General features: G+C 43.2%; 1 protein-coding gene across 9 annotated transcripts in view; it reads left to right on the forward strand.

The window, feature by feature from the left end:
* erg (ETS transcription factor ERG) overlaps window positions 1-26008 on the forward strand; it is a 261529-nt gene that overhangs the window by 210106 nt on the left and 25415 nt on the right. For all 9 annotated transcript variants that reach the window (XM_072585663.1, XM_072585665.1, XM_072585664.1 and 6 more), the window contains 2 exons: window positions 10216-10367; window positions 18014-18217. In XM_072585663.1, the coding sequence (XP_072441764.1) occupies window positions 10216-10367; window positions 18014-18217 (356 nt within the window). The remainder of the gene's footprint in view (window positions 1-10215; window positions 10368-18013; window positions 18218-26008) is intronic.

Below are 26008 nucleotides of genomic sequence, written 5' to 3' on the forward strand. Positions count from 1 at the left end.
GTTGGCACAATGCTGATGCCCAACCCCAAAGGTCCTGGAGAAAGTTGTAATGAACTACCTTCTTGAGCCACTGCAGTCCTTGGGCTGTAGGAACAATCTGGTGTTGTTAGGAAAGGGATTCCCTGATATTGACCCCTCAACAGTGAAACAAAACAATATAGTTTCAACTGAGGATGGTGTGTAAGTTGGAGGCAGAGCTTGTAGGTGGAGTGTACCCAGTGTATCTGCTGCACATGTCCTTCTGAGTGTTAGAGATTGTGGGTTTGAAAGATGGGGTACGTAGCGTCTTTCATAGTCTCCTGATTTCCTAAAGCGGGAGAAAGTAAGGACTGCAGATGCTGGAGATCAGAGTTGAGAGTGTGTTGCTGGAAAAGCACGGCAGATCAGGCAGCATCCGAGGAGCAGGAGAATCGACATCTTGGGCATAAGCCCTTCATCAGGAATGAGTCTCATTCTCACATATTCGCTCTAATATCTTAAAGCACCTTACAGACAACTACTTGTACATACATTTTCTTTTTTCATTGGTCTTGCGGTGCACCTGAGAGTTTGAGTCATGACTGAAGAGTTCAAGAACTTTCTTCATAGTTAGGCTTCTGGAAAATTCTGATTATTGTGTTGTAACACTATATATAACTATACACAATAATCTGAGATGCACCAGATTGTTCAGAGATTGTTATCTACATGTGCTTCTCTCTTCAAATCTAATAACTATGATCCCTGAACTCTACTGATATTTCATCCTCCATCTATCTCCACCCATGCTGTGCTATTTATGCCGTCTGGGAAGCAACTCTGTGACATCATCACAAGGTTTTTCCATGGTCTTAACACCCTTATACAACACTTTTGAAGTGCTATTATTGTTATAATTTAGGAAGGACGCAGTCATACTACAAACAGCAAAGGTCCTGTTAACAGCTATGAGATCATCATTAGATAATCTGCTTTTATCATACTCGTTAATGGATAATTAATGACCAAGACAGCAAGAACATCTTTTATTCTTCTTCAAGTAGTGTCAAAATATCTTTTGCATTCATCTGATGGAGTAGATGTGGATATTCTTTAATGACTCAACTAAAGATCAGCACTTTTATCAGTGCACCACACCCTCAGTACTGGACAGTCAGCATGGATTTGGTGACAGTTCTCCAGAATGGCACTTTGGACAGAATAACTTTCTTATTCAATGTTGATTCACTGAGCCAAACCTGACACTAACAACAATAGTTATACTCTGAATGAAACCAAGTTCAATGCCAGTGAAGACAATAAGGGTTTGTCAGCATTGACCCACAGGAGGTCAAAAGCAGCACTTCAAAGTAAAATTTCAGACCATCGTTGCAAAAAAAAAAGCACAAGTAAAGCTGAAGTGAGGGTCAAAGGGAAAATTCTCCACTGGCTGAAGTCACACCTGAAGACAAGAAGGAAGGTTGGAGTTGTCAGAGGCCCATCTTCACAGCTCCAGGACAGTGTTACAGGAGTTCATGATAGATGCAAGCTCCATCCAGGCCACCTTCAGCTGTTTCACCAATCAGCTCCTTTAGAACATCAGGTTAGGAGCAAGGCTGAATGCTTCCAAGCTGTAGACCTCTTTTCACAATCCTCTGATCTTGATAATGAATTCAGAGCCTGAATAACATCAAATGAGTACCTACAAGTGGAATTTCCATGACTGGACGAGGATATCTAAAGTAAGAAAAGGTTCATCAATCTCCTTTAGAACATGATATCAGCATGAAAAATCCCAGGAACTTCTCATTAATATCTTGAGAATTAATCATTAATTAGATGCTGACCTGAATGATCCATACTAATAAAAGTCAGGGTGAGGTTAAGTGCTCTGTGATGCTCTAATTGTGCAAAATTATTTCCATATCTAAAAGTGTCAAGGTGAGAACATTAAGCTGTTAGTGTACATATTAACTTGTGTAGGTGGGAGGAACAAAGACATTTAAGTGTCGAGATTCACAAATTGTTAAAAGCTAATGCGTATAAGTACAAAAGGTATTTGAAACAGCTGGAGGAAAGGGGCTTTTATCTGAAGGGGACTGAAATTCAAAACTAAAAGTGCAATGTTTCAGTTGCACGGGAGCTGAGTGTCATCTGATATAATTGCACACATTTGGATACTATGTCTCAGGAAAGATAAATTGACCTGGTAAGAGAATGCAGCACAGACTAATAACAGAGTTTGGAGTGTTAAGTTATTGTAGAGATCTGGAAGAGAGATAATTAAAATCTTTAAAATGATAGCACAATTCAATAGGATTGAAACTGGAAAGAAGGTGAATGGATGTTTCCTCTCACGGAAGAATCTATAACTCGGGGTCACAGTTTGATGTCACAGTTTGGTACCGTTTGATCTTCCATTTAAGATACAGATGAGAAGGAATTTCGTCTCTCAGAGGGTCATTAGTGTTTGGAATATTCTTCTATAAAAATCCAAAGAAGGTTTAGTCATTGAATATATTCAAGGCCAAGTTGAACAGATTGACAAGAGAGTCAAACATTAGACAGGACAGAATGGAAAATGGAGTGGAGATGGGTCTTGTCAAATGGTGGAACTGGATGGTGAGGCTACATCTTGCTCTTATTTATTATGTTCTTTCATTAAAAACAAGTAAATCATTTCTATTTTTCTCAGTGAAGAATCCACAAACCAGTATGGTGGCTCAGTGGTTAGCAATATGGTCTCACAGTGCCAGGGACTTGGTTTGATTCTACCCTCGGGCAACAGTCTGTGTGGAGTTTGCACATTCTCCCCGCTGGTTTCCTCCCACACTCCAAAAATGTGCAGGTTAGGTGGATTGGCCATGCTAAATTACCCATAGTGTCGAGGGATGTGCAGGCTACATGAATTAGCCAGGGAAATGCAGAGTTACAGGGATAGGGTAGGAGCTGAGTCTGGATAGTATGCTCTTTGGAGACTCAGATTGGACTTGATGGGCCAAATGACCTGTTTCCATACTGCAGGGATTCTATGATTCTGTGAGCAGTGAAATCAGGAAACACGTCTTCATACAAAAAATAGGGGGAATCTGGAATTCTTGTTCCCATCCCCAAAAACTGACCTGATACATTTTTGTTCGGTAGGGGTGTCAAATGATACAGAGCAAAGGCAGATAATGGAGTCAAGGTACAATCATCCATGAGCAAATTGATTGATCAAACAGGCTCACAGGGCGAAATAGTCTACGTCTATTCAAAGTTCCGGCTGAAGGTGAACACAGCAATGACAGGATTTCCATTACAGCTCTTTAAGAAAGTCCCAGCTGACCTTGTCTAAGAAAAAGATAATTTTTCCTGAATAGTTTTGGAGGTGCTGTCACACCTGAGAGCAACACAAACACAAAGAAGGTTGCAGTCTGAGGTAAAAGTGGAAGTCAGGCTAGCTTGGGTACTGCTTGGGTAGCTACATCAGTGTTGAAGAAGAGTCACTTGACTCCAGTTTCTCTCCACAGATGGGGCCAGACCCGCTGAGACTTTCCAGCAATTTCTGTTCTTGTTGCATCGGTACTCATCTGGATTCTTCAGCAGCGTTTGTCATCTGTTATTGGGAGATTTATGGGAACATTTCAAAGCAGGACTGATTCAAAACATTCCTGTGGCAGTGAAAACGCCAGGGCCTTGAAATGAAATTTCAGCACCTCAGGCAGGGAGAGGAGCAGTCAGTTCTGAAAGTGAGTGGCACTGTGTATAAACATGCAACATCTCTGTGAAGAGTGGCTAAATAGGCTGATGTCAGGAAATGGAAAAGGAGCAGTGAGGCCAGCTGAAGGCCACATGCTAATTGAAAGTACATGACTTAGTGCAATCCTCCTGAAACCTAAATCTCTCCCCAAATCTCAAGCACTGACTTCTGACCTTGTTTGGACTTAGCAGTACTCATGGCAATTATAAGTAAATAGGTTTTAGGTTTTCAAATTTTGGATTGTTGCTTCACAAAACTATGGCATGAAAAATCAATAAGTCTGTTTTCTAATTTAACTGAACATCTCAGCACCAGCATTTCCCACTGTCTCAACTGGGAAGCAAGACACATCCTAGGCCAAAGTCAACGATGTCAGATCCATCATGAATCAGGTCAGAAACTGGCTGCGGCCAATTTCATTCATATGGAAACAAATCAGATTCTTTTCAGTGAGTTGTTAGTGGGCTGTCTAGAGGCACAGACCTTCATTGGCACATAACAACAAGCATTTTTTAACTGTGCATTCCTCTGGGCATTCTGCAGCACCATTCTGCTCTATGCCTGCCATTGGCTTAAGTTTTGAACCAGACAGTCTTGTTTATAAATGGGCTGTAGGGAAATGTCTAAACTTCATACTGAAGAACCATAAATCTGTATTTATTTTAACTAGAAGGCAATTCTTTCCACTTAGAATATGATAGTGTTATATTGAAGTGTTATTTTATGTGATTTCAGCAGTAACAAAACAAACATCAGAACTGAGGCCTGTCTTACCCCAATCCTCCTCCAATTTTAGGCTTAGGAAAAAAAACAACTCACCTCTAATGCATATTATCAAGTGAATGGAGGAGAATCGGTTGTACCCCAATATCTGAGGTTGGAGGAGGGTCTTGATTTCAATCAATGCTCAGTCAATGCAAACTGTTACACATGACTCAAAGTTTCAAAGTTTCAGGGAGAAGTCACTGATTGGAATCAACTTTCAGCATGGAGATATTGCTGGATACTGACCAATGCTCCCTGCTTTAATGAAAAGAGATTCATTGAGGTTTGATTTCTGTCAGCATTGCACACATGGGTTGTTGCAACTACTCAATTTCCACAGAATCGTGCATTTTCAAGGATATTCAAGTGTTTGGAAATCATTTTCAAATCACTTTTGCTAGCTGTCTGAAGTTATATATGACATGGAACTGAAATCTCCTGTATCTTTCACTTTTTTTCTTTCTATTCAGTGATGGGACATAGGTGTCACTGGCTAGGCCAGCAGTTGATGTTCAGCTAGATGGTGATTAAGAGTAAACCACTTTGCTCTGAATCTGGCACTGTTTAAAGTCCAAATGCCAGAATGTCTTCCTGAAGAAATTTAGAGAACCAGATGGGTTATTTTCATGACATTAACACTTTTTTTTTCATTCATTCATGGGCCTCACTTGTTGGGTCAACATTTATTGCCCATCCTCGAGGGCAGTTAAGAGTCAACTACATTGCAGTGGGTCTGAAGTCACGTGTGTAGTGACTCAAAGAACTTTCCTAAAGCACATTAGTGAACCAGATGGGTTTTTTTCCCAAAAATTAGAATGAATTCAAGGTCATCATTAGACCCTTGATTCCAGGTTTTTATTGTATTCAAAATGCATCATCTGCCATGATGTGATTTGAGCTTGGTCCCAGAATATTCCCTGGATTTCTGGATTAACAGTCCAGCAATAATATCGCTAGGCCATTGCTTCCCCTTGTGTATGGTTGTCATTAGGCTAGTATTGTTTTTAATTGAATTCAAATTTGACTGTCTGTCACATTAGGATTTGAACCCATGTCCCCACACATTAGCCTGAGGCTCTGCATTACTTGTCTACTGACATTACCACCACTTCCCCATTTTTCATAAGACATAGAAATAGGAGTAAACCATTTAGGCCTGTTGAGCCTTCTTCACCAGTCAATATGTTCACAACTGATCTTGGACATCAACTTCACGTTTGTGCTCACTCTCAATACCCTGTAATTCACTGACAGACCAGAAACTTATCTGACTCAGCCTTAAATATTTCAACGATGCAATATCTACAAAGCTCTGTTATTGAGATTTCCAAAGATTTACAACAGTGTAAAAATTACTCCATCATCTCAGCCCTAAATGATTAACCCCTTATCTTGAGACCGTGTCCCCATGATCTAGATTCCCCAGCTAGGGATACAACTTTGGCAGTATCTACCCAGTCAAGTTCCAAGTAGAATCTCATATGAATTTATAAGATTACATCTCACTCTTTTAATTTAATTTTAAGTTACTCAGTCTATCACCAAATGAGCTACAATCCTGGAGCTCCGAGAGACCAAACACCTATTTATCTTAGACTTAAAGACATTCAATCATGGAACATCTACAAGCCTCTGGGGTTGAGAATTCTAAAGATTCATAATGTGTTCCATCACCAAATAATCTTACCCCAGCAACCAATCTGGTGAACTTTCAAGGTAATGTCTCTAATTCATGACCTTTCTTCTTTAAGGATGGAGACCAAAACTGCAGGCAGTGCTCCAGGTCTCACTTGAGGCCTGTACAATTGTAGCAACACTTACTAATTCTTGCACTCAAAATCCATTAAAAAAAGGGTGACACGCCATTTGCCTTCTTAACTGCTTGCTGTAATCTGCAAGCTAAATATCTGAGTTCCTTGTGTTTGTCTGACCTCAATCACAGCTGGAAGCATTGGCCTGCTAGCTATGTCTGCTTGGATATAATCTCGGATTTGTCAACACATGACCACCTACCTCCAATTGCCCCACCCAAACAGTCTTTTTCCTCCCTCAATCATTTCTTGAATACCAGTACAATAAATTCATTAAAGAAAATAAAAGCAAAGCAGTTATTAATTCTGTATGATTTTTCTCCTGCTTGCTGGCATCAATTCCATGGCAATTATTCATTAATTCCTGGAGATTTTAGGACAGTCTCAGAGGGTTGGCCACCCTGTGAATGCACGGCATGATTCCAACAAGCTGCTGCTCAAGGATCTTTTTTATATAAACATTGAAATGTTACTCTTTTCATACGGAACATACTCAAATTGCTGGTGACAATATAAACCAGAGACACTCACACTTGGCTAGGCCTTCAGGATAACTATTACTTCCAGCCATTGAGGGTGTTTAACCCAATTGGCTTTGCCAATCTTGATCATAGCAACCAAGCAATTCCACCAACTGGAAGGAAACAGCATTTTATTTGTGCCCAAAGCATCTTGTTTCACCACTGCTGTGCATTTTGATGGAGCGTTACTTGTAAATTTTCCATTGGGGTTGGTGAGAAGGACAGGTGCAAAATTTTCATTCACTCAATTCGAAAAGCTATCGTCAGTATGTATTGCATGCAGAATGGTTGCCAATATTCGATTCTCTGACCAGCAATCATAGGTTTTTATTAAAATTATGTTCGTTCATGGGGCTAATTTTAACTGGGGCTGATAATGTAATATGAACAGTATTAGGTTGAAAATCACACAACACCAGGTTATAGTCCAACAGGTTTAATTGGAAGCACTAGCTTTCGGAGCGTCGCTCCTTCTATCACCTGATGAAGGAGCGTCGCTCCGAAAGCTAGTGTGCTTCCAATTAAACATGTTTGACTATTATCTGGTGTTGTGTGATTTTTAATTTTGTACACCCCAGTCCAACACCGGCATCTCCAAATCATGAGCTGTATTAGGGTAGCCAGCCCTTTTACAACTCGATTGCATTCAATTGATGTCAATGGCACTTGGCAACTGAGAGACTTATATTAATGGTGACTCATTTCACTTTTGCAGAAATGAAAAAGATCCCCTGAAAGCTCATCTAACAGATGTAATCTAGAGTTTTTTTTTACACATCGTGGTATGAGGCAATGCATCAGGCTCATGGATCCTGACAATACTCCACAGCTCAGATTCGCTGAATGCTAAAATCTCTGGCTGTGCTAAGACGGAGAGTAAATTTTTCATTCAAAACGTTATGAATCTTTGGAATTCTCAACGCCAGAGGCTTGTAGATGTTCCATCATTGAATGTCTTCAAGTCTGAGATAAACAGGTGTTTGGTCTCTCGGAGCTTCAGGTTTGCAGGTCTCATTATAGCCATGAGTTTCTGCTCTATCCCACTTTCCAGGCTGGTGAGTTGTACAGCAAAATACTTGATGGCCTCATTAATAACAGCATTTTAAAATTTGCTTCTGGCAAGGCCATAATTATGAGATGATGTTTGTACTACTATGATGTCTTTAAATAGTGACTTTGAAGATTTTCTTATGGTAATGATATTGAAAGAAACAGAAACCTCCAGGAATCATGATATGTTACTTGCGGGGGAACCCATGACACTGTTAAATGCTGTTGATGCCCTTATCCTTCAGAAGGGAATTGGATGAAAGGAAATTGTTTCATCAATTATTTTGATGTCATTGTAGTAATCAATTGAAGAACTGTGATTTACTTACATTAATTTGAATTTTAATTCTTGACAGGACATTTCTAAAAATATCCTAATCATAACAATTGACTTCATAATCCCTGAACTGAATTCTATTCATTGTTTTTTTGCTTTAGAAGGCTCACATGTATGGGTATTGTTGAGAATGCCATTCGGTTCAGAAGTGACATCAGACTACAAGTTTGTGATGATGCTGTAGCTTTAAGAAGTTACTTTGTCCTGGTTTCTTTTAAGAGAGAAATTGAATGAGAGGTGCCAAGCTAACTAGTTAAGACAACTTGATTAAACAGCTTGGAGGCCTTGGTTGTTCTTTAGCAGCAGAAGCTATTGGGGTGTCAACAGAGTTTGAAGCTTCAGTGAAGCTTGCTGCTAATCTGTCTGAATTATCTATTCATGGTTTTTCCTCCTGGATTGGAGAACTGCATGTGAGAGTCTGTGTCTGAATTTTCCTTTTTTGCCAAGGGCTTTATTTACGAGATGTTATGATATTGGAACTGTTAATTAGTAATAGTTACTGTATCTATTATTCTGGTAAGTTTCCAATAGAGCTAAATTCAAAATTCCTTTTTCTTTAGTTATATTTTAATTACAGTGTTTAAGTAAGTTGTATTATGCTTAATGTTGAGTAGTGTGACCAGTCAAATTGCATTTGGAACAGACACCTCACATCTGCCTTTACAATAAGAAAAAGTAAGGGTTGAGGCTACCTTCTTAAAATATTTTGAGGGGGTCTGGATTAGTCTGTAACATTGTGAGGCACTTGCATGAATTATAGCAATTCCGTTTGTTAAGGAAGGTGAGATATAGATAGCTTGCACAAAGAATTTGACCAAAGCAACAGTTGGCATGTTCAAGAGAATTGGAAGGCAACTCTAAAAGTTGTTAAGCTACTGGGGAGAGTGCCCATTATGAAGTTAGTGGGGTGAAGTGCTAAGTTATTCCAGGCCATTTTAACATCGAGGCCTTATTACCAAAGTACAGAACCCAACTCCCACCTGAACCTACCAGGAACAATAGGGAGTTGGTGAATGGGAGGAGGTAATGTGTCAGGGCACTACCAATAAGTCACCGAGGTAACAGCTTCAATCGATCCGGTGAATAGTATGTGATTAGGTGGCAGAGAAGTGATCTCTGTGCGGAATTATAGGCAAAGGGAGCATATCTGGGGCAAGAAATGCCAAAACGTTCCTTGTGGGATTGGAAGGAGCATTCCTCTTCCACATAGCCCATAGAGAATCCTCTGAAAAAGCCAATTAACTTCATTGATTCCTAACTCTGGTTTGGGCTTTGCTGCTCCTTCTCACCTGGCAGAAGCATGTCAAGATCCCATCACACACCACGGCCTAAACGAATCATGGTGTGAGTTAATTTGACATCACTCTGTGGCACATTAATGAGATTGTCGTCCATTCTGGGCCCAAGATCCCAGACGCCATTCAAATGTGTCTGGCAGGAGCAAGTTGGCAAGGTATGCACTACGCTGCTGCTGTCTAAATGTCCCTTATTCCCCTTTTCTCATCAGCTGGGGTTAAAATTGGAACTTTACCATAAACAGGATAAAAGGATGATGCAGTGACTGATAACTTTGAAATTGTGTTGTCAAATTGGCACTTAGGTAGGGAGCTTATTCATTCCAGTCACTGAATCACTATTTCACTGAGCAAAACTTGATCACTACATCACATGTTGCCTTTGCCAAACGTAACCTCGTTAAATTGTTTCATGCCCCTTGCAGACCCCAAATCACTAACATTTTGTTCTGCCAAAAGAACCCCCTGCATGGAATTTTATGCAATGCATCTGTTATTTAAAAGGATGTGAAATGCACACCACATAATAAAACATTCATTCTATTTAACACTGAAGTGTGTGCGTTTGTGTGTGTGTGTGAGAGAGAGAGATTATGGAGGGCTATATGTTCTTGTGTAATGCCAAGCTCCTTCTCCTCCCCAGCCACCCCCAGGTACCCCAGCCGCATAACACCTGCATTTGGCTTGTAAATATTCCATTGGTTTTTTTTTTCTCACAACCTTTTCACTCGCACAGAAACTCACCAGAACACTGCAGCATAGCGAAAGCGGGGAAGATGGTCAGCGGATCCGACAGCGTTCCAATGAGCTACAGCAGCTACATGGAGGAGAAGCATGTGCCACCTCCCAACATGACGACTAATGAGCGGAGAGTGATTGTACCAGCAGGTAATTGTTTCAAAGGATACTCTCTGTGCTAGTAGCTGTTAACTTGCAGAACAGGCCACCTTGGAAATACACACAAAACTAGACATGGTCAGGTATGTAGGGAGGGGTGGGCTGGCGGGGAGATGGATCAAGTCAAACATGAGCAAGGGTGCAAGATAGGTAGGATCACAGTTGTGATCAAGCAGTGCTCTTATCGTATTTGCCTCTGATTCTTTAAAGGGATGTATGCTGATGCATTTCCTTTTCTTGTTGTTTGGCATCCCCAGCCCATAACCAAATGGCCGAATTCAGCTCCTATATCTTAGGAATATTAAAGCCATGAATGTGTCTGTGTTTGGAGGTGTGGCTGGGGAGCAGGGAGGCATAGATTTGGAGACAAATACAGAGGGCGCTTGATCCGATTTTAACCTCAACTTTATCTTCATGCAAGTTCCGAGATCACACGACACCAGGTTATTGTCCGACAGGTTTATTTGAAACCACAAGCTTTCAAAGCCTTCACCAGACAAAGTGGCAGCGCTCCGACAGCTTGTGATTTCAAATAAACCTGTTGGACTATAAGCTGGTGTTGTGCTTTTTCTGACCTGGTTCCTGATGAAGGGCTTTTGCCCGAAACGTCGATTTTCCTGCTCCTCAGACGTTGCCTGACCTGCTGTGCTTTTCCAGCACCACTCTAATCTTGACCTTTTCTGACCTTGTCCACCACAGTCCAACATCAGAATTCCCAAATCATATTTTCATGCATATCTCCAATAATCTTTCATCCAATCGGTAATCAAGAATCTATTTATCACTGCCTTAAAAATGTACAAAGATTCTATGTCCCCTGGCTTTTTAGCACTTGCAATGAACTTTATTAAAGGTTGTTGGAGTGTGATGTGAATGACCTCGTGATTTCACAGTCTGATCACATTTTTTCCCTAAATCTCCCCAACAGAAACCCTAAGAAGCTGGTTCTGAACTAGGTCAGACAAATTCCAATCTCTACACAGACCATTATTTCTAATCTCTACATAGATCACTATGTCTACCTGGCTTTTCTAGAAGAAAAGGATAGAGAAGGAGGGAGGAGCCAGCTCTTCCAAGCATTTTTGTAAATTTGATTTGATTTGCTTTTATTTTCACGTACCAAAGTACAGGAATACAGTGAAAAGGTGATAATATCGCCACAACAGGTGCCATCTGAGGTACAAGTATCTAGGTACAGAATCTTAAGAACAAGTGGAAAGAATGAAAGTTTAGAATGAATGAATAGCTATTATTGTCATGTGCACTCGAATGTGTGCAGTGAAAAGTTTATAATGTCACCTATCAGCACAATCTTTGGTACAGGGTTTCTTGGTACAGATATTTAAAGTGTTGTCACAGTGTTGAAATAGTAAAAAAAAATTGACATGTAAATACAGAGTTTAAAAGTCCAAAATGAGAATATAAAATGTCTATAAAGTACTCAAGTTATAGTCCTTTTCCAACACGAGTCCATGCCTGCTGGGCTTCAGAACATGAGACCATGCTGTCTCCACAGGCTGGTCTCCATCCAGGACTGCTCTGCTCCCTGCTCTGGGACTCAGCACTGATCCCTGCTCTGGGTCTCGCTCTGCTCCCGGACTCTCTCTGCTCCCTGCTCTGGGACTCGGCACTGCTTCCTGCTTCGGGTCTTGCTCTGCTCCCGAACACGCTCTGCACCCTGCTCCGGGATCAGCACTGCTCCCCGCTCCGGGACCCACTCTGCTCCAGGACTCTCTCTGCTCCCCGCTCTGGGAATCACTCTGCTCCCCGCTCCAGGACTCACTGTGATCCCAGCACCAGGACTTGGCTCTGCTCCTTGCTCCAGGACTCTCCATGCTTCCGGCTCCGGGACTCTCTCTACTCCCTGCTCCGGAACTGTCTCTACTCCCCACTCCAGGACTCACTCTACTCCCCGCTCCGGGAGTCTCTCTGCTCCCCGCTCCGGGATACACTCTACTCCCCGCTCTGGGACTCACTCTGCTCCCCGCTCCGGGATTCTCTCTACTCCCTGCTCCGGGACTGTCTCTACTCCTTGCTCCGGGACTCGCTCTGCTCCCCGCTCCGAGACTCACTCTACTCCCCACTCCGGGACTCACTCTACTCTCCACTCCAGGACTCACTCTACTCCCCGGTCCGGAACTCTCTCTGCTACCCGCTCCGGGACTCTCTCTGCTCCCCACTCCAGGACTCACTCTACTCCCCGACCCGGGACTGTCTCTACTCCCCGCTCCGAGACTCTCTCTACTCCCCGCTCCGAGACTCTCTCTGCTCCTCGCTCCGGGCCCCTCTCTACTCCCCACTCCGGGACTTAGCTCTGATCCCCGCTCCGGGACTCTCTCTACTCCCCGGTCCGGGCCCCTCTCTACTCCCCACTCCGGGACTTAGCTCTGATCCCCGCTCCAGGACTCTCTCTACTCCTCGGTCCGGGACTCTCTCTGCTCCCCACTCTAGTACTCACTCTACTCCCTGCTCCGGAACTCTCTCTGCTCCCCACTTCGGGACTCATTCTATTCCCCGCTCCGGGACTCACTCTGCTCCCCACTCCAGGACTCACTCTACTCCCCGCTCCGGGACTTAGCTCTGATTCCCGCTCCGGGACTCTCTCTACTCCCCGCTCCGGGACCCTCTCTACTCCCCGCTCCGGGACTCACTCTACTCCCTGCTCCGGAACTCTCTCTGCTCCCCACTTCGGGACTCATTCTATTCCCCGCTCCGGGACTCACTCTGCTCCCCACTCCGGGACTCACTCTACTCCCCGCTCTGAGTCTGTCTCTATTCCCCGCTCCGAGTCTGTTTCTACTCCCCGCTCCGGGACTGTCTCTGCTCCCCGCTCCGGGACTGTCTCTACTCCCCGCTCCGGGACTGTCTCTACTCCCCGCTCCGAGACTCTCTCTACTCTCCGCTCCGAGACTGTCTCTACTCCCCACTCCAGGACTGTCTCTACTCCCCGCTCTGAGTCTGTCTCTACTCCCCGCTCCGGGACTGTCTCTACTCCCCGCTCCAAGCCTCTCTTTACTCCCCACTCTGGTACTCTCTCTACTCCCCACTCCGGGACTCAGCTCTGATCCCAGCTCCGGGACTTTCTCAGCTCCCTGTTCCAGATTTAGCTCTGTTCCCCGCTCCAGGACTCAGCTCCTCTCCCTGCTTCAGGACTCGCTCTGCTTCCCACCCGAGAATTTAGCTCTGCCTCTGGCTCCAGGACCCAACTCTACTCCCTGCTCCGGGACTCTCCCTACTCCCCGTTCCGGGACACTCTCTACTCCCTGCTCCGGGATTCACTCTACTCCCCGCTCCGGGACTCAGCTCTGATCCCAGCTCCGGGACTGTCTCAGCTCCCTGTTCCGGACTTAGCTCTGTTCCCCGCTCCAGGACACACTGCTCCCTGATCCCTGAGTCCCGGAGAGAGGAGCAGAGAGAGTCCCGGAGCGGGGAGTAGAATGAGTCCCAGAGCAGGGAGTAGAGACAGACTTGGAGCGGGGAGTAGAATGAGTCCTGGAGTGGGGAGCAGAGAGACATCCGGAGCGTGGAGTAGAGTGAGTACCGTAGCGGGGAGTAGAGTGAGTCCTGATGCGGGGAGCAGAGAGAGACCCGGAGCGGGGAGTAGAGAGAGTCCCGGAGCGGGGAGTGGAGAAAGTTCTGGAGTGGGGCATAGAGAGAGTCCCGGAGCCGGGAGTAGAGTGAGTCCCGGACTGGGGAGTAGAGAGAGGCCCGCTCCAGGACACACACTGCTCCCTGCTCTGGGACTCAGCTCTGCTCCCCGCACCAGGACACACTGCTCCCTGATCTGGGAATCTCTCTGCTCCTATTTCCAGGATACACTCTGCTTCCTGCTCCGGGATTCAATCTGCTCCCCGCTCCAGGACACACTCTGCTTCCCACTCCGAATTCACTCTGCTCCCTGCTCCAGGACTCTCTCTGCTCCCCGCACCAGGACTCCCTCTACTCCCCGCTCCGAGACTCACTCTGCTTCCTGCTCCGCGACTCAGCTCTGCTCCCCGCTCCAGGACTCAGCACTTTTCCCTTTTCTGGGATTCACTCTGCTTCCCGCTCCGGGACTCAGCTCTGCTCTCCGCTCTGGGATTCACTCTACTCCCTGCTCCAGGACTCAGCACTTCTCCCTTTTCTGGGACTCACTCAGCTCCCCGCTCCAGGACACACTCTGCTGCCTGCTCCGGGATTCACTCTCTTCCCCGCTCCGGGACTCAGCTCTGCTTCCAGCTCCGGGACACACTCTGCTCTCTGATCCGGGACTCTCTCTGCTCCCCGCTCTAGGACACACTCTGCTCCCTGCTCCGGGACTCACTCTACTCCCTGCTCCTGGATTCACTCTGCTCCCTGCTCCGGGACTCACTCTACTCCCTGCTCCTGGATTCACTCTACTCCCTGCTCCTGGATTCACTCTGCTCCCTGCTCCGGGACTCACTCTACTCCTCACTCCAGGACTCACTCTACTCCCTGCTCCGGGACTCACTCTACTCCCCACTCCAGGACTCACTCTACTCCCTGCTCCGGGACACACTCTGCTCTCTGATCCGGGACTCTCTCTGCTCCCCGCTCCAGGACACACTCTACTCCCCTGCTCCGAGACTCACTCTGCTCTCTGATCCGGGATTCACTCAGCTCTCTGCTCTGGAACTCACTCTGCTCCCTACTCCGGGACTCTCTCTGCTCCCTGCTCCAGGACACACTCAACTCCCTGCTCCGGGACTCACTCTGCTCTCTGATCCGGGATTTACTCTGCTCCAGGACTCACTCTGCTCCCTGATCCGGGACTCACTCTGCTCCCTGCTCTGGGACTCTCTCTGCTCCCCGCTCCAGGACACACTCTGCTTCCCGCTCCGGAATTCACTCTGCTCCCTGCTCTGGGACTCAGCTCTGCTCCCTGCTCCAGGACTCTCTCTGCTCCCTGCTCCGGGATTCACTCTCTTCCCCGCTCCAGGACTCAGCTCTGTTTCCAGCTCTGGGACAGCTCTGCTCCCCACTCCGTGCTCTGGTGAGGACTTGTCTCCCTTTGTGTCACCTCCATTCTCCCAGTAGAGTAGGGTTGTTTCAGAAGTTGGGGGTGTGTGGGGAATAAAACCTGCTGCAATGAGGTTTAAAAAAAAGGAAAAGGAACTGGCGATCACTGGAGCTCCGAATGGAGCATCTTACTCTACTGTCATCTTGCAGCAGAATCCACTCCAGTGCAAAAGAACAAAGTTACCATTTGCAGTAATTATGGTACAATGACACTTTCTTAGTCAGATGTAGAAAATTAGGAAATAAAATTGAAAGTTCAAGCATTACAGTCTTTTTTAAGTGTTGAAATCCTGTTTAGGACAGTACACATCTGGGAAAGGGAAAGGGAGGAGATTTGACTTTTCTCTTACAGTGTTCCATGCAAACTTGGATCTTTTCAATTTTTAGTTTCAGAACTAGGTTCCAACTTATTGAGTGACCAAAGCATTCACCATTTGTCTAATCACACAATCCCAGAATTGTTACAGCACAGAAAGAAACGATGAGCAGATCACTGAGTATCATATTTTCTGCCTTCTTCCTGCAAACCTGCACATTGTTCCTTTTCAAATAATAACCTAATTTTCTTTTGAATGCCTCGATTGAGCCTACTCCACCATGCTCTTGAGCTGTGTATCCTAACCCTAACTTCCCACTCTGTGAAACCTTTATCTCTCAAATAATTTTTACCTCTTATTCTTTCTTTAAATTCACTCATGAGATGAGGGTGATGCTGGCTGGGCTAGCACTTATTGTCCTTTCTTGAGAAGGTGGTGGTGTGCAGCCTAATTAAACCACTGCAGTCTATGTGCTAGGTGAACACATAGTGCCATTTGATGGGAGTTCTAGGATTTTGACCCAAAGATACTGAAGGAATAGCGATAAATTTCCAAGTCAGAATGGTGAGTGGCTTGGAGGGGAACTAGCAGGTGATAGTGTTCCCATATATCTGTGCCCTTCACTTCTAGATAGTAGAGGTCATGGGTTTGGAATGATACCGTCTAAGGAGCCTTGGTGAATTTGTGCAGTGCATCTTGTAGATGATGCATATTGCTGCTCCTGAGGTGATGGAGGGAGCACATGGTTTTGGATGTGCTGCCAAATCAACTGGGCTGCTTTGCCTGGATGGTGTCAAGTCTCTTGAATGTTGACACCATCCACTTATTACAAATTACTTTAAATTTGTGCCCCTCATTCTTGGTCCTTCCAGTATTCTCCTTATTTAACCTGTCCACAATTCTCATAATTTTAAATACCTCACCCACATCTCCTCTCAACCTTCACTTTTCCCAGGAAAATTGTCCCAACTTATCCAATCTATCTTTATAATTGAAATTCCTCATCCCTGAAATAATGTCCGGAAGCCATTTCTCCACTTGTCCCAAAATGTTCACAGTCTTTCTAAAGAACTGGACACTGCATTCCAACTAAGGCTGAACTTGTGTCAAACTACCCTAGTGACTTTTTCCCATGTTTGTGGCATCATTAACTGTTGGTGAGAAGGGAGATCCTTCTTGTACACCCAGGCTTTCTGCACCACTGCACACTACCTTCAAAGCAGATGTGGGGGAGAAATAACTGTCACACATCTCCTGCTGAAATGTGCCTTTGCAGAGGAAGTGCAATGTGGTTTTTGTCAATGTTCATCCTGAACAGGTCCATGACACAGGACTCTGTGCTCTACAGTGGGATGCACACCGAGACAAACATCGACCATGCCTGAAGGACCATCAACTCTTTGGTCTGTCTGCAACTTGTTGGTCTTCCGGAACAAGAAATTGACTTCGACTGACTGTTGGAATCAAAAGTGTGGAGCTAGAAAAGCACAGCAGGTCAGGCAGCATCCGAGGAATAGGAAAATTGACGTTTTGGGCAAATGTTCTTCATCAGGAACTGGCACTAAAGCTTGGGGCAACTGCCGCCAAGGTGTAGTGTGAAAAGACCACTGTCTAAGGTCTTTCTTCTAAAGCTAAATGAGGATCCGTTCAGTTATTGGAAACTCCTGATGCTTCAAATACATGTAAATATAGCCTGGTTCAAATAAGAGATACCTCTGGTTTGGTTGGATAGAGTCAAACTCCACAGTTTCTTTGTTTCCGTGATACGCTACTGTATAGAACTGAACTACATTTGTGACTGTGTGTATATACAAATATATAAAGATATTTTTTATGAAGAAAGCATATTTTGAAATTTTAAAAATCGCTAAGTTGAGGGACAAAAACAGAAGTTATTGGAAAAGCTCAGCAGGTCTAACAGCATCTGTGAAGAGAACCAAAGTTAATTTTTCGGGTCCAGGGACTCTTCTTCAGAACACTGGATCCTAAACGTTAACTTTGACTTTTCTTCACAGATGCTGCCAGACCTGCTGAGCTTTTCCAGCAACTTCTGTTTTTGTTTCTAATTTACAACATCTGCAGTTCTTTCAGTTTTTACTAAGTTGAAGGTTCTTAATGTGGAGAATAGAACAGCTTTAACTCAAATGTTCAGTCTCAGCTTGAAGCACTAAGGTCAGGTATAACACTTTTAGGGCCAAGTCGAGTTTGCTCAGTGCCTCTGAGTTACCCTTATTAAATGTAAGTGTTTGTTTTTCTCTGAAACACCCCAATTCCCTTTCACACACATACATATATATATAGATCCTACACTATGGTCCACGGATCACGTCAGGCAGTGGCTGGAGTGGGCAGTGAAGGAATACAGCTTGATCGATGTCGACGTGTCACTCTTTCAGAATATTGATGGGAAGGAGCTATGCAAAATGACCAAAGAAGATTTTCAACGTCTCACCCCAAGCTACAATGCGGATATCCTCCTGTCGCACCTGCACTACCTCAGAGAGAGTAAGTGCGGATTCAGTCTGGAATGAAATACTATAAACACTAATGGTAATGACGCTGAAACTACCAATTGCTGTAAAAAAGATTGGTTTACCAATGTCCTTTACATATGGAAATTTGGTCCTCAACTGGTCTGATCTTGAGATGGAGCAGGAGAATCGACGATCCCTGATGAAGGGCTTATGCCTGAAACGTCGATTCTTCTGCTTCTCGGATGCTGCCTGACCCGCTGTACTTTTCCAGCACTACCCTCTCGACTCTGATCTAGGTGTGGCTATAGTGCCACTGTAATATAATTGCCTCTTAAATGTTTTCTGAAATGGTGTAGCAAGTCACTCAATTATAACAAATCCTGATGACAAAGTCTGTGACAGTCCTGTCAGTATTTATGCACTATATGGAATGTGGTAACTCAAGAAAGCAGCCTCATGACCTCCTTCTCAAGGTCAATCAGGGATGAGCAATGAATGTTGGCCCAGCTAGCAACGCCCACATCCTGTGAATGAATGAAAAATGAGCTCTTCAAGGTGAAGAGGGGTCGAACCTAACTTTGTAAGATACTGTAAGATAATGAAAACCAGTTGTTTTACATGTCTCACTGATTTTTTCCAATTGAAGTCAATTCACTATCATTCTTCCTGCACTGTCACACAATCCATGCCAAACTTCAAGGTTCCAATCAATGGAAACATCAGCAACATTTCTTTCTTTTCAGATGCTTCCTGACCTGCTGAGTCAGGTCCTTGGCCCCCAACTTTCATTCCCAGGTAGGAAGCATTCAGACTGGAAGTTTTAAATATACTCCCCCACCACAGTGTTGATCCGGGGAATCTGGATTTTCATTCTCAGATGGTGGAGTTCCCTTGGGATCAGGCTGGGCAACTCTGAAATGAGAAAGGAGGATGCTGGCTGTGGATGTGGGCATGAGGCACACCTCTTAGCAGCAAGGCCTTAATATGGTTTAAACATAATCATTGCATTTGCTCCCGTCCCTCTCAAACCATTTTCCCTTCACATTCCTCATGCCCCATCTGTGTCATCTCATGCTCGCTCATACCCTCATGCCATCCTATGACTGTCCACCCACCACCCCTATGGCTTATTATACCCCCTTTGCCATGCTATGACCCTCTTTTCATTCCTTGTGACCCCTCATACACCCTCTGCTAACACCCTATGCCCCCACACTCACCACTGGTCCGTTATGACTCCTGTGCCAACTTAGTGAGAACTCAAATCAAGCCATGCCCTCACCCCATCCATTATCCTGTGCTTTCCTCTCTCTGTGCTTATTAACCTCCTGTCCATCTCGGGAAATCCAAAGGAGCCATTAAGTTATGGGTCTATTCATTGTTTAAAAATTCAATACATTAAGATTCTTTCAACTAATCTCTCATGAAAGCAAAAATTTTGACAGCTTTTATAGTTCCAGTAGAACCTTTTACGCACATTCACATATAATTTTTAACAGTTCAAAATGGTACCTGAGAACTATCTTCTAAATAAAGGTACCTGACCCCTCATTCCACTTTTAAATAACCCTTGTCTTTGAAAATCACACGTGTGAGAAATCCAGGCTGTGCAAACCCACTCTCTGAAAATTGTAAATGGGGAGGGGATGCTTTTGTATTACAGGGATTTTCACAACTAATGCTGTGATAGAGTAGGTCTCCATCAATGCAGAAATCAGGCCTATGTTTCAGTTGTTTTGATAAGCAGTTGAAAAGTTAATCCTCAAACGAGTTGTAATGTTTACTTTAATATACATTTGTGACTGTCCTTTGCAAAAGATTCCATATCTTTTCCACAACATATCACTCTATCTAATAGTTTTTGCTGAATAGCAAAGCTCGCTTTTTCCCCTCTCCATTTTTCTGCTGGGGATACAGTCCCATGTCCCTTTGTTGTTCTTCTGTGTCTTGGCCAAGAAGACATCCTTAAGGCTTGGTGTGTGAGAAGCTGCAGGTTATTCAGCATGAGGGAAAAGTCAGAAGGTGGAACATGAGAATTACAAAGAGTTTGAGCACTAAAACAGGTCATTATACCAATAGATCCATGCTGGTGTTTATGGTCGACATATCTCTCTTCACACCATGCAACATTTAAAACTATCAGTGTGATCTTCTATTCAGCTCTTGCTCATCCAAATTCCTCTTAAAGATGTTGATACCAATTGCTTCAACCACTGCATTGGTATTAAGTTCTAGTATCATCTTGACAATCCAACCATTTCCTGGCTTTATCTAAGGCTCATACAAAAGTAGTGTCCTTGATGTTGTTATGACACAGGGTATACCCCTCTGCTAATTTAGACCCAACAAACAGAAACTCACTTCACGCCATAATCTGTTAAATTTCGAGACACAAAGAACTATCCCAGAGGTCACTATTTAAAATAAAGATAAACAGTTTTATTCTTTAAATCCAAAAGAGAATATTAAACAACTATTTACAACTCCCTTCTCGAAAACCTATCTTTTACCTCCCACTCTTCAATACTGGTCTGATTAAAACAAAACCCGATTAAGATTTACAAAAAAAAATCACATTATAAAACCAGTCAGCTTTGTCGATTCTCCTTTGTAGATTTTCCTCTGTAGATTATTCTCTAGGTCGGCTTCAGGGTTCTGCTGTACAAATCTCTTATGGACAGGTACCTTTCAGAGAGTTCTTTGGCTCAAAGTCTGTACTTTGTTGGTTTTCTTGGCAGTTCTCCCTCTAACTGTTCAAAATGTCCAGTTTTATATCCTAAAACATTGGATCATTTCATTGGTTTGATGTCATCAAAACACTAAATTCAAATTCGATTGAATTTTGGTATCTGAGCATAATTTAAACTGATTGGCTGAATTGAATTTGTTTTTGTTCCATGGCAACACAGTTCCAGCTATTTGTTTCAACCAAGTGTTACATTATTACCTTGTTCAGCACACACTGTGCTTTCAGTCAGTCCTTGCTAGCCTCCGCTCTCTCTTAAAGGTAGATTACACACCTACACTTTCACAACAAAGTTAATGCTAAATTTTTTTCCCTTCCCTGTTCAGGATAAAATGCAACAACTACTGCTGTAAGCTTTGTAATAAGTGTATAACAGAAATACTGACAACAGACTCAGCTGGGTTTTTCCTGGTTGGTATGTCTCCCTAACCTTCTCAATTGCAGAGAAGACTTTTTGTTTTTCAAATCCTATTCCTCTAATTGACTTCCTTTGTTATCTGTTTCTCCTACCCAGGAGATCACATGATTGTGGATACAATGGAGAATGCCATGTCTTGTAACATAACAACAATGTCCTGGGATGGACAACAAATACTGTTTTTGCCAGTGATTTTCACATCTCATTAAAATCTGATGAAAGGTCAAAAATGACAAGTCCCTGCAGCTGTGTTGGACAATTTGAATTGAGCTGAGGATCTTGTCATTTCTGCCATTTTTCGCGTGTTTATATAAACACAAACCGAGGAGTATATTTAATTGATGAGCTACTTAATTTTCCAAAACCTGTCCTTTGAGCTCCCATTTTTTTTCCATTCCATAGAATTTCAAAGTAACACACAAGGGCAGGAAATGGCATGGCTGAAAATGTAGGGCAGTAGATAATGATTGTAGATTGAATTTAACATGACATAAATTATACTATAGATAGAAAGGCTTGTCTCTTAGGATAGTTATAGTTACTGACATATTGAATATATGATCATCCGCAGTAGCATGTGACCTCTGCACTTTATTCTAATGCAACAAGATTCTGGTAAATGAGGAAGGGTGCATTGAATAAGCGGAACAATTGGGAAGGGAGCAGTAACTGGATTGTGAGATAGTGGTGACTGATGGCAACAGTGGTGACTACTAAGGGGGAAAAGTGGTGAGCTCAGACAGGAGTGGGGACGGGGACATTGAGGTAAGTGGTAATGGGGTTAGTGACCAACTTAGCCTATATTCCTTAGGTGTGGCCTTCTCCTTCTTATCCAAGCTGAACAATCAGGTTAGTGTAATGATTGTAATGATGTCAGCCAGATGGACTTCATGGAATATGAGTTATTAGATTGGGGCTATTAATCTGGTCCAATCAGGGAGCCCTGGCTGACAGATAAAAACAGTGTCAGGTCCTGTTCACTCTGAGAGCTGGCCCTAAGGGAGGTGGATCAGTGTCAAGCACTCTCCATATGTAAATAAAGAGTGACTTGGTGACAGGATACTGGCCTCTGTGGAGTTATTTCAGTTCACAAATTTTAAAAACTCACTTTGTTGTGTCTGGCCTAACAGGTAGTGCCTTTAAGAACCACCTTTGAGGCTCTATGTAGGCCTGGATTTCCTGAATGCAGCTGCCTTGGGATAAAACAGTGTGGGAGTTGGGAGCCCAAATACAAAAGGCCTGCTGCCTGCTTTCAGGTTTAAGAACTACACTTTGATTTTTACCAAAATGTCAAGTGGATGACTTCTTTCTCATAGATGGCTTGCAACTCCTATCTAACCTTTAGGTGACTTAGAAGGGCTTTAAATGGCAGAAAAGTATCCTCTATGATGATGAGTTTCTTTAGGTCTCAGTCCTTATTAAACCTTAAATGACTACAAAACAACATGAAATTAATTAATTAAATTGACTGCTAGTGGTTTGGTTTTTCCATGTGAAATTAATGCTTTCAGAAGCAGGTTTTCAATCTATTTTGTTCCCTTGCATTTTAATTGGCTTACATGAGTGTGAAATACTCAGAAACCGATGTGAAGATAACTCCTTCCTGCAATAATGCATATTACATAAGCTTGAAGGTTGGAATTGATATGGAGCACAAATAAATAAATGGCTGAATAGAAAGGTGCAACATTAATTCTTGCACTAACGGTTACTCTTAATCAGGCTTTAGTCTTCTGATTTTTGGGATAAAGTCAACTGAACCCTATAAGCACTGGTATTGGAATTCCAAAATCCAGTTCAACCTGGAAGCTGGGTGTGATAGTGTTGACAAATTGCAGTGTCATGGTAACATATCATGGTCGACAATGTCACTCAAGGCACTGGGAGAATACTTCTATCGCCTGTTAAGAAAACTGCACTGTCTGTTTTTATTGTAAAGGGTTAGAGATAAGATATAAAGAGACTTATCAGAAAGCTACAAATATGAATTGTTTACTTAAGTAATTGACTTTTTAAAATGTCCGATATGGTTTACATCAATTAAGTGTAATTATGTACAAATTGTAATCTGCGTTTCTGTTCAAAACTGACAGCAGTTAAGTATGGTCTGCTTTCTGGTATGTTATGCAGACAGACAATTCAGAAGGCTCAGGCCTTTCCGTTATTTGGGTTTTGGGCCTCATTACAATATGTTGATTGCATCAGTGACTCTTTCCATGCCTTGACCGAGTAAGCCACTCATTTTAAATAGATTATTTATACTCTACTTACTAGCCATATCCCTCAGGTAGGATATCAAGAGGGCATTCATTGGAGGGAAGGGAGTGTGGTGCTTTGGAGGGGAACTTGCTTCTCTACATTGACCTTCATGTACAGTAGATTTGGAAGGAGCAGTCGAGCTCTGCCTGAGGCACCTAAAAATAACAATTTTACACGGCTTTTGAATGGTGATCATCCAATGGGCTTCATTGATGACAGGAATTATTTTGTTTTGTGTCCATGTTTCTGCCATTAAACAGCAATGCATTGGTTAAATTTGACAGTGAGTGCTTGAGGGTTGAGAGCTCTTGCCCATGACAGAAGCTAGGATCATATCCAGTTGTGATCAGTGTGACACAGGAAATCACAAGTCTTGGAGGTCATAGAGAAAAGAGCAGTGTTCTCAGAGAACAGAATATGAAGAAAAACTGGAGAAATAGGGCTTTCAGCCTTGAAACAAGTCGTAAATGAAAGCACGATATCAAAAGTAAAGGGAACATAGGTTCAAATTGGATAAAGGTTAATTAAGCTGCAAGGTTCATTTCTAGACGTTTCGTTACCTTACCAGGTCACATCTTCAGTGGGCCTCAGGCGAAGCAATGCTGAAAGTTTCTGCTTTCTATTTATATGTTTGGGTTTCTTTGGGTTGGTGATGTAATTTCCTGTGGTGATGTTATTTCCTGTGATGAAGTCACTTTCTGTTCCTTTTCTCAGGGGGTGGTAGATGGCGTCTAACTCCATGTATTTGTTGATAGAGTTCCGGTTGGAATGCCGTGTTTCGAGGAATTCTTGTGCATGTCTCTGTTTGGCTTATCCCAGGTTAGATGTATTGTCCCAGTCGAAGTGGTGTCCTTCCTCATCCGTATGTGAGGATACTAGTGAGACAGGGTCATGTCTTTTTGTGGCTAGTTGGTATTCATGTATCCTGGTGGCTGGTTTTCTGCCTGTTTGTCCAATGTAGTTTTTGTTACAGTCCGGTAATTTGTAAATGACATTAGTTTTGCTCATTGTCTGTATAGGGTCTTTCAAGTTCATTAGCTGCTGTTTTAGTGTGTTGGTGGGTTTGTGGGCTACCATGATGCCAAGGGGTCTGAGTAGTCTGGCAGTCATTTCCAAGATGGCTTTGATGTAGGGGAGAGTGGCTAGGGTTTCTGGATGTGTTTTATCTGCTTGTTTGGGTTTGTTGCTGAGAAATTGGCCGACGTGTTCATTGGGTACCCATTCTTTTTGAATACACGGTATAGGTGATTTTCCTCTGCTCTGCTTAGTTCCTCTGTGCTGCAGTGTGTGTTGGCTCGTTGAAATAATGTTCTGATGCAGATTCGTTTGTGGAACAGGAAGTGACTTCATCACAGGAAATAACATCACCACAGGAAATGACATCACCAACCCAAAGAAACCTAAACACATAAATAGAAAGCAGGAATTTTCAGCATTGCTTCGCCTGAGGCCCACTGAAGATGTTACCTGGTAAGGTAACGAAACGTCTGGAAATGAACCTTGCAGCTTAATTAACCTTTATCCAATTTGAACCTATGTTCCCTTTACTTCTGATATTGTGCTTTCATTTATGACTTGTTTCCAGGCTGAAAGCCCTATTTCTCCAGCTCTTCTTCATATTCTGTTCTCTGAGAACACTGCTCTTTTCTCTATGACCTCCAGGACTTGTGATTTCCTGTGTCACATTGATTACAACTGGATATGATCCTGAAAGTGCAGACTAGCCAGATCACTCTGAGGGCTAAGTACAGCTTCCTCCAATTTATCCAAGAATTTAGATAAGACATTCAGTTATTCACTTGCTTTTAATGAGTATAGAATCTATTAAATTCACTAAGTCCCTACACGTTCGCCATGCTTCTCTAGAAATGGAAGGTCAGCCCATCACCTGCTATTATTTTCAACTCATCCTTTGTCATCATTGCCAAAGGGCAGGTAACATGCTGTACTGTTCTATGTTCAATGTTCTATCACATCATGATGAGGGAATCCTACCACCATGCAAACCTCCCTGCCTACATACCTCTCTTCAGCTACATACAAATCTCCCTGCATTTACCCTACATAACTCCTTGCATCTACCTGCAAACTGCCCCATATTTACCTAAATACCTCCCCATAAGTACTTATATACCTTCCATATCTACCTACAAATACCCTTGCATCTACCTTCAAATCCACCTGTATTTATTTGTTAAATACAAGTGACAATAAGTCATTCTATTTAATTCAAATCAATACAAACCTCCCTGCATTTAACTATAAACCTCCATGCATCTCTTTAAAACCTAAAAGTCTTATTGTGACATAGACTATGTTGAACAGAGTGGCAGAATTAGATAAGAAGTCCTGTGAGTCCTATCTCAACAGAGGCCTTTTATACTATTGAAAGGTACCAT

Source organism: Chiloscyllium punctatum, chromosome 15 (genome assembly GCF_047496795.1).
Source record: "Chiloscyllium punctatum isolate Juve2018m chromosome 15, sChiPun1.3, whole genome shotgun sequence".
In the NCBI taxonomy this organism is placed as follows: Eukaryota; Metazoa; Chordata; class Chondrichthyes; order Orectolobiformes; family Hemiscylliidae; genus Chiloscyllium; species Chiloscyllium punctatum.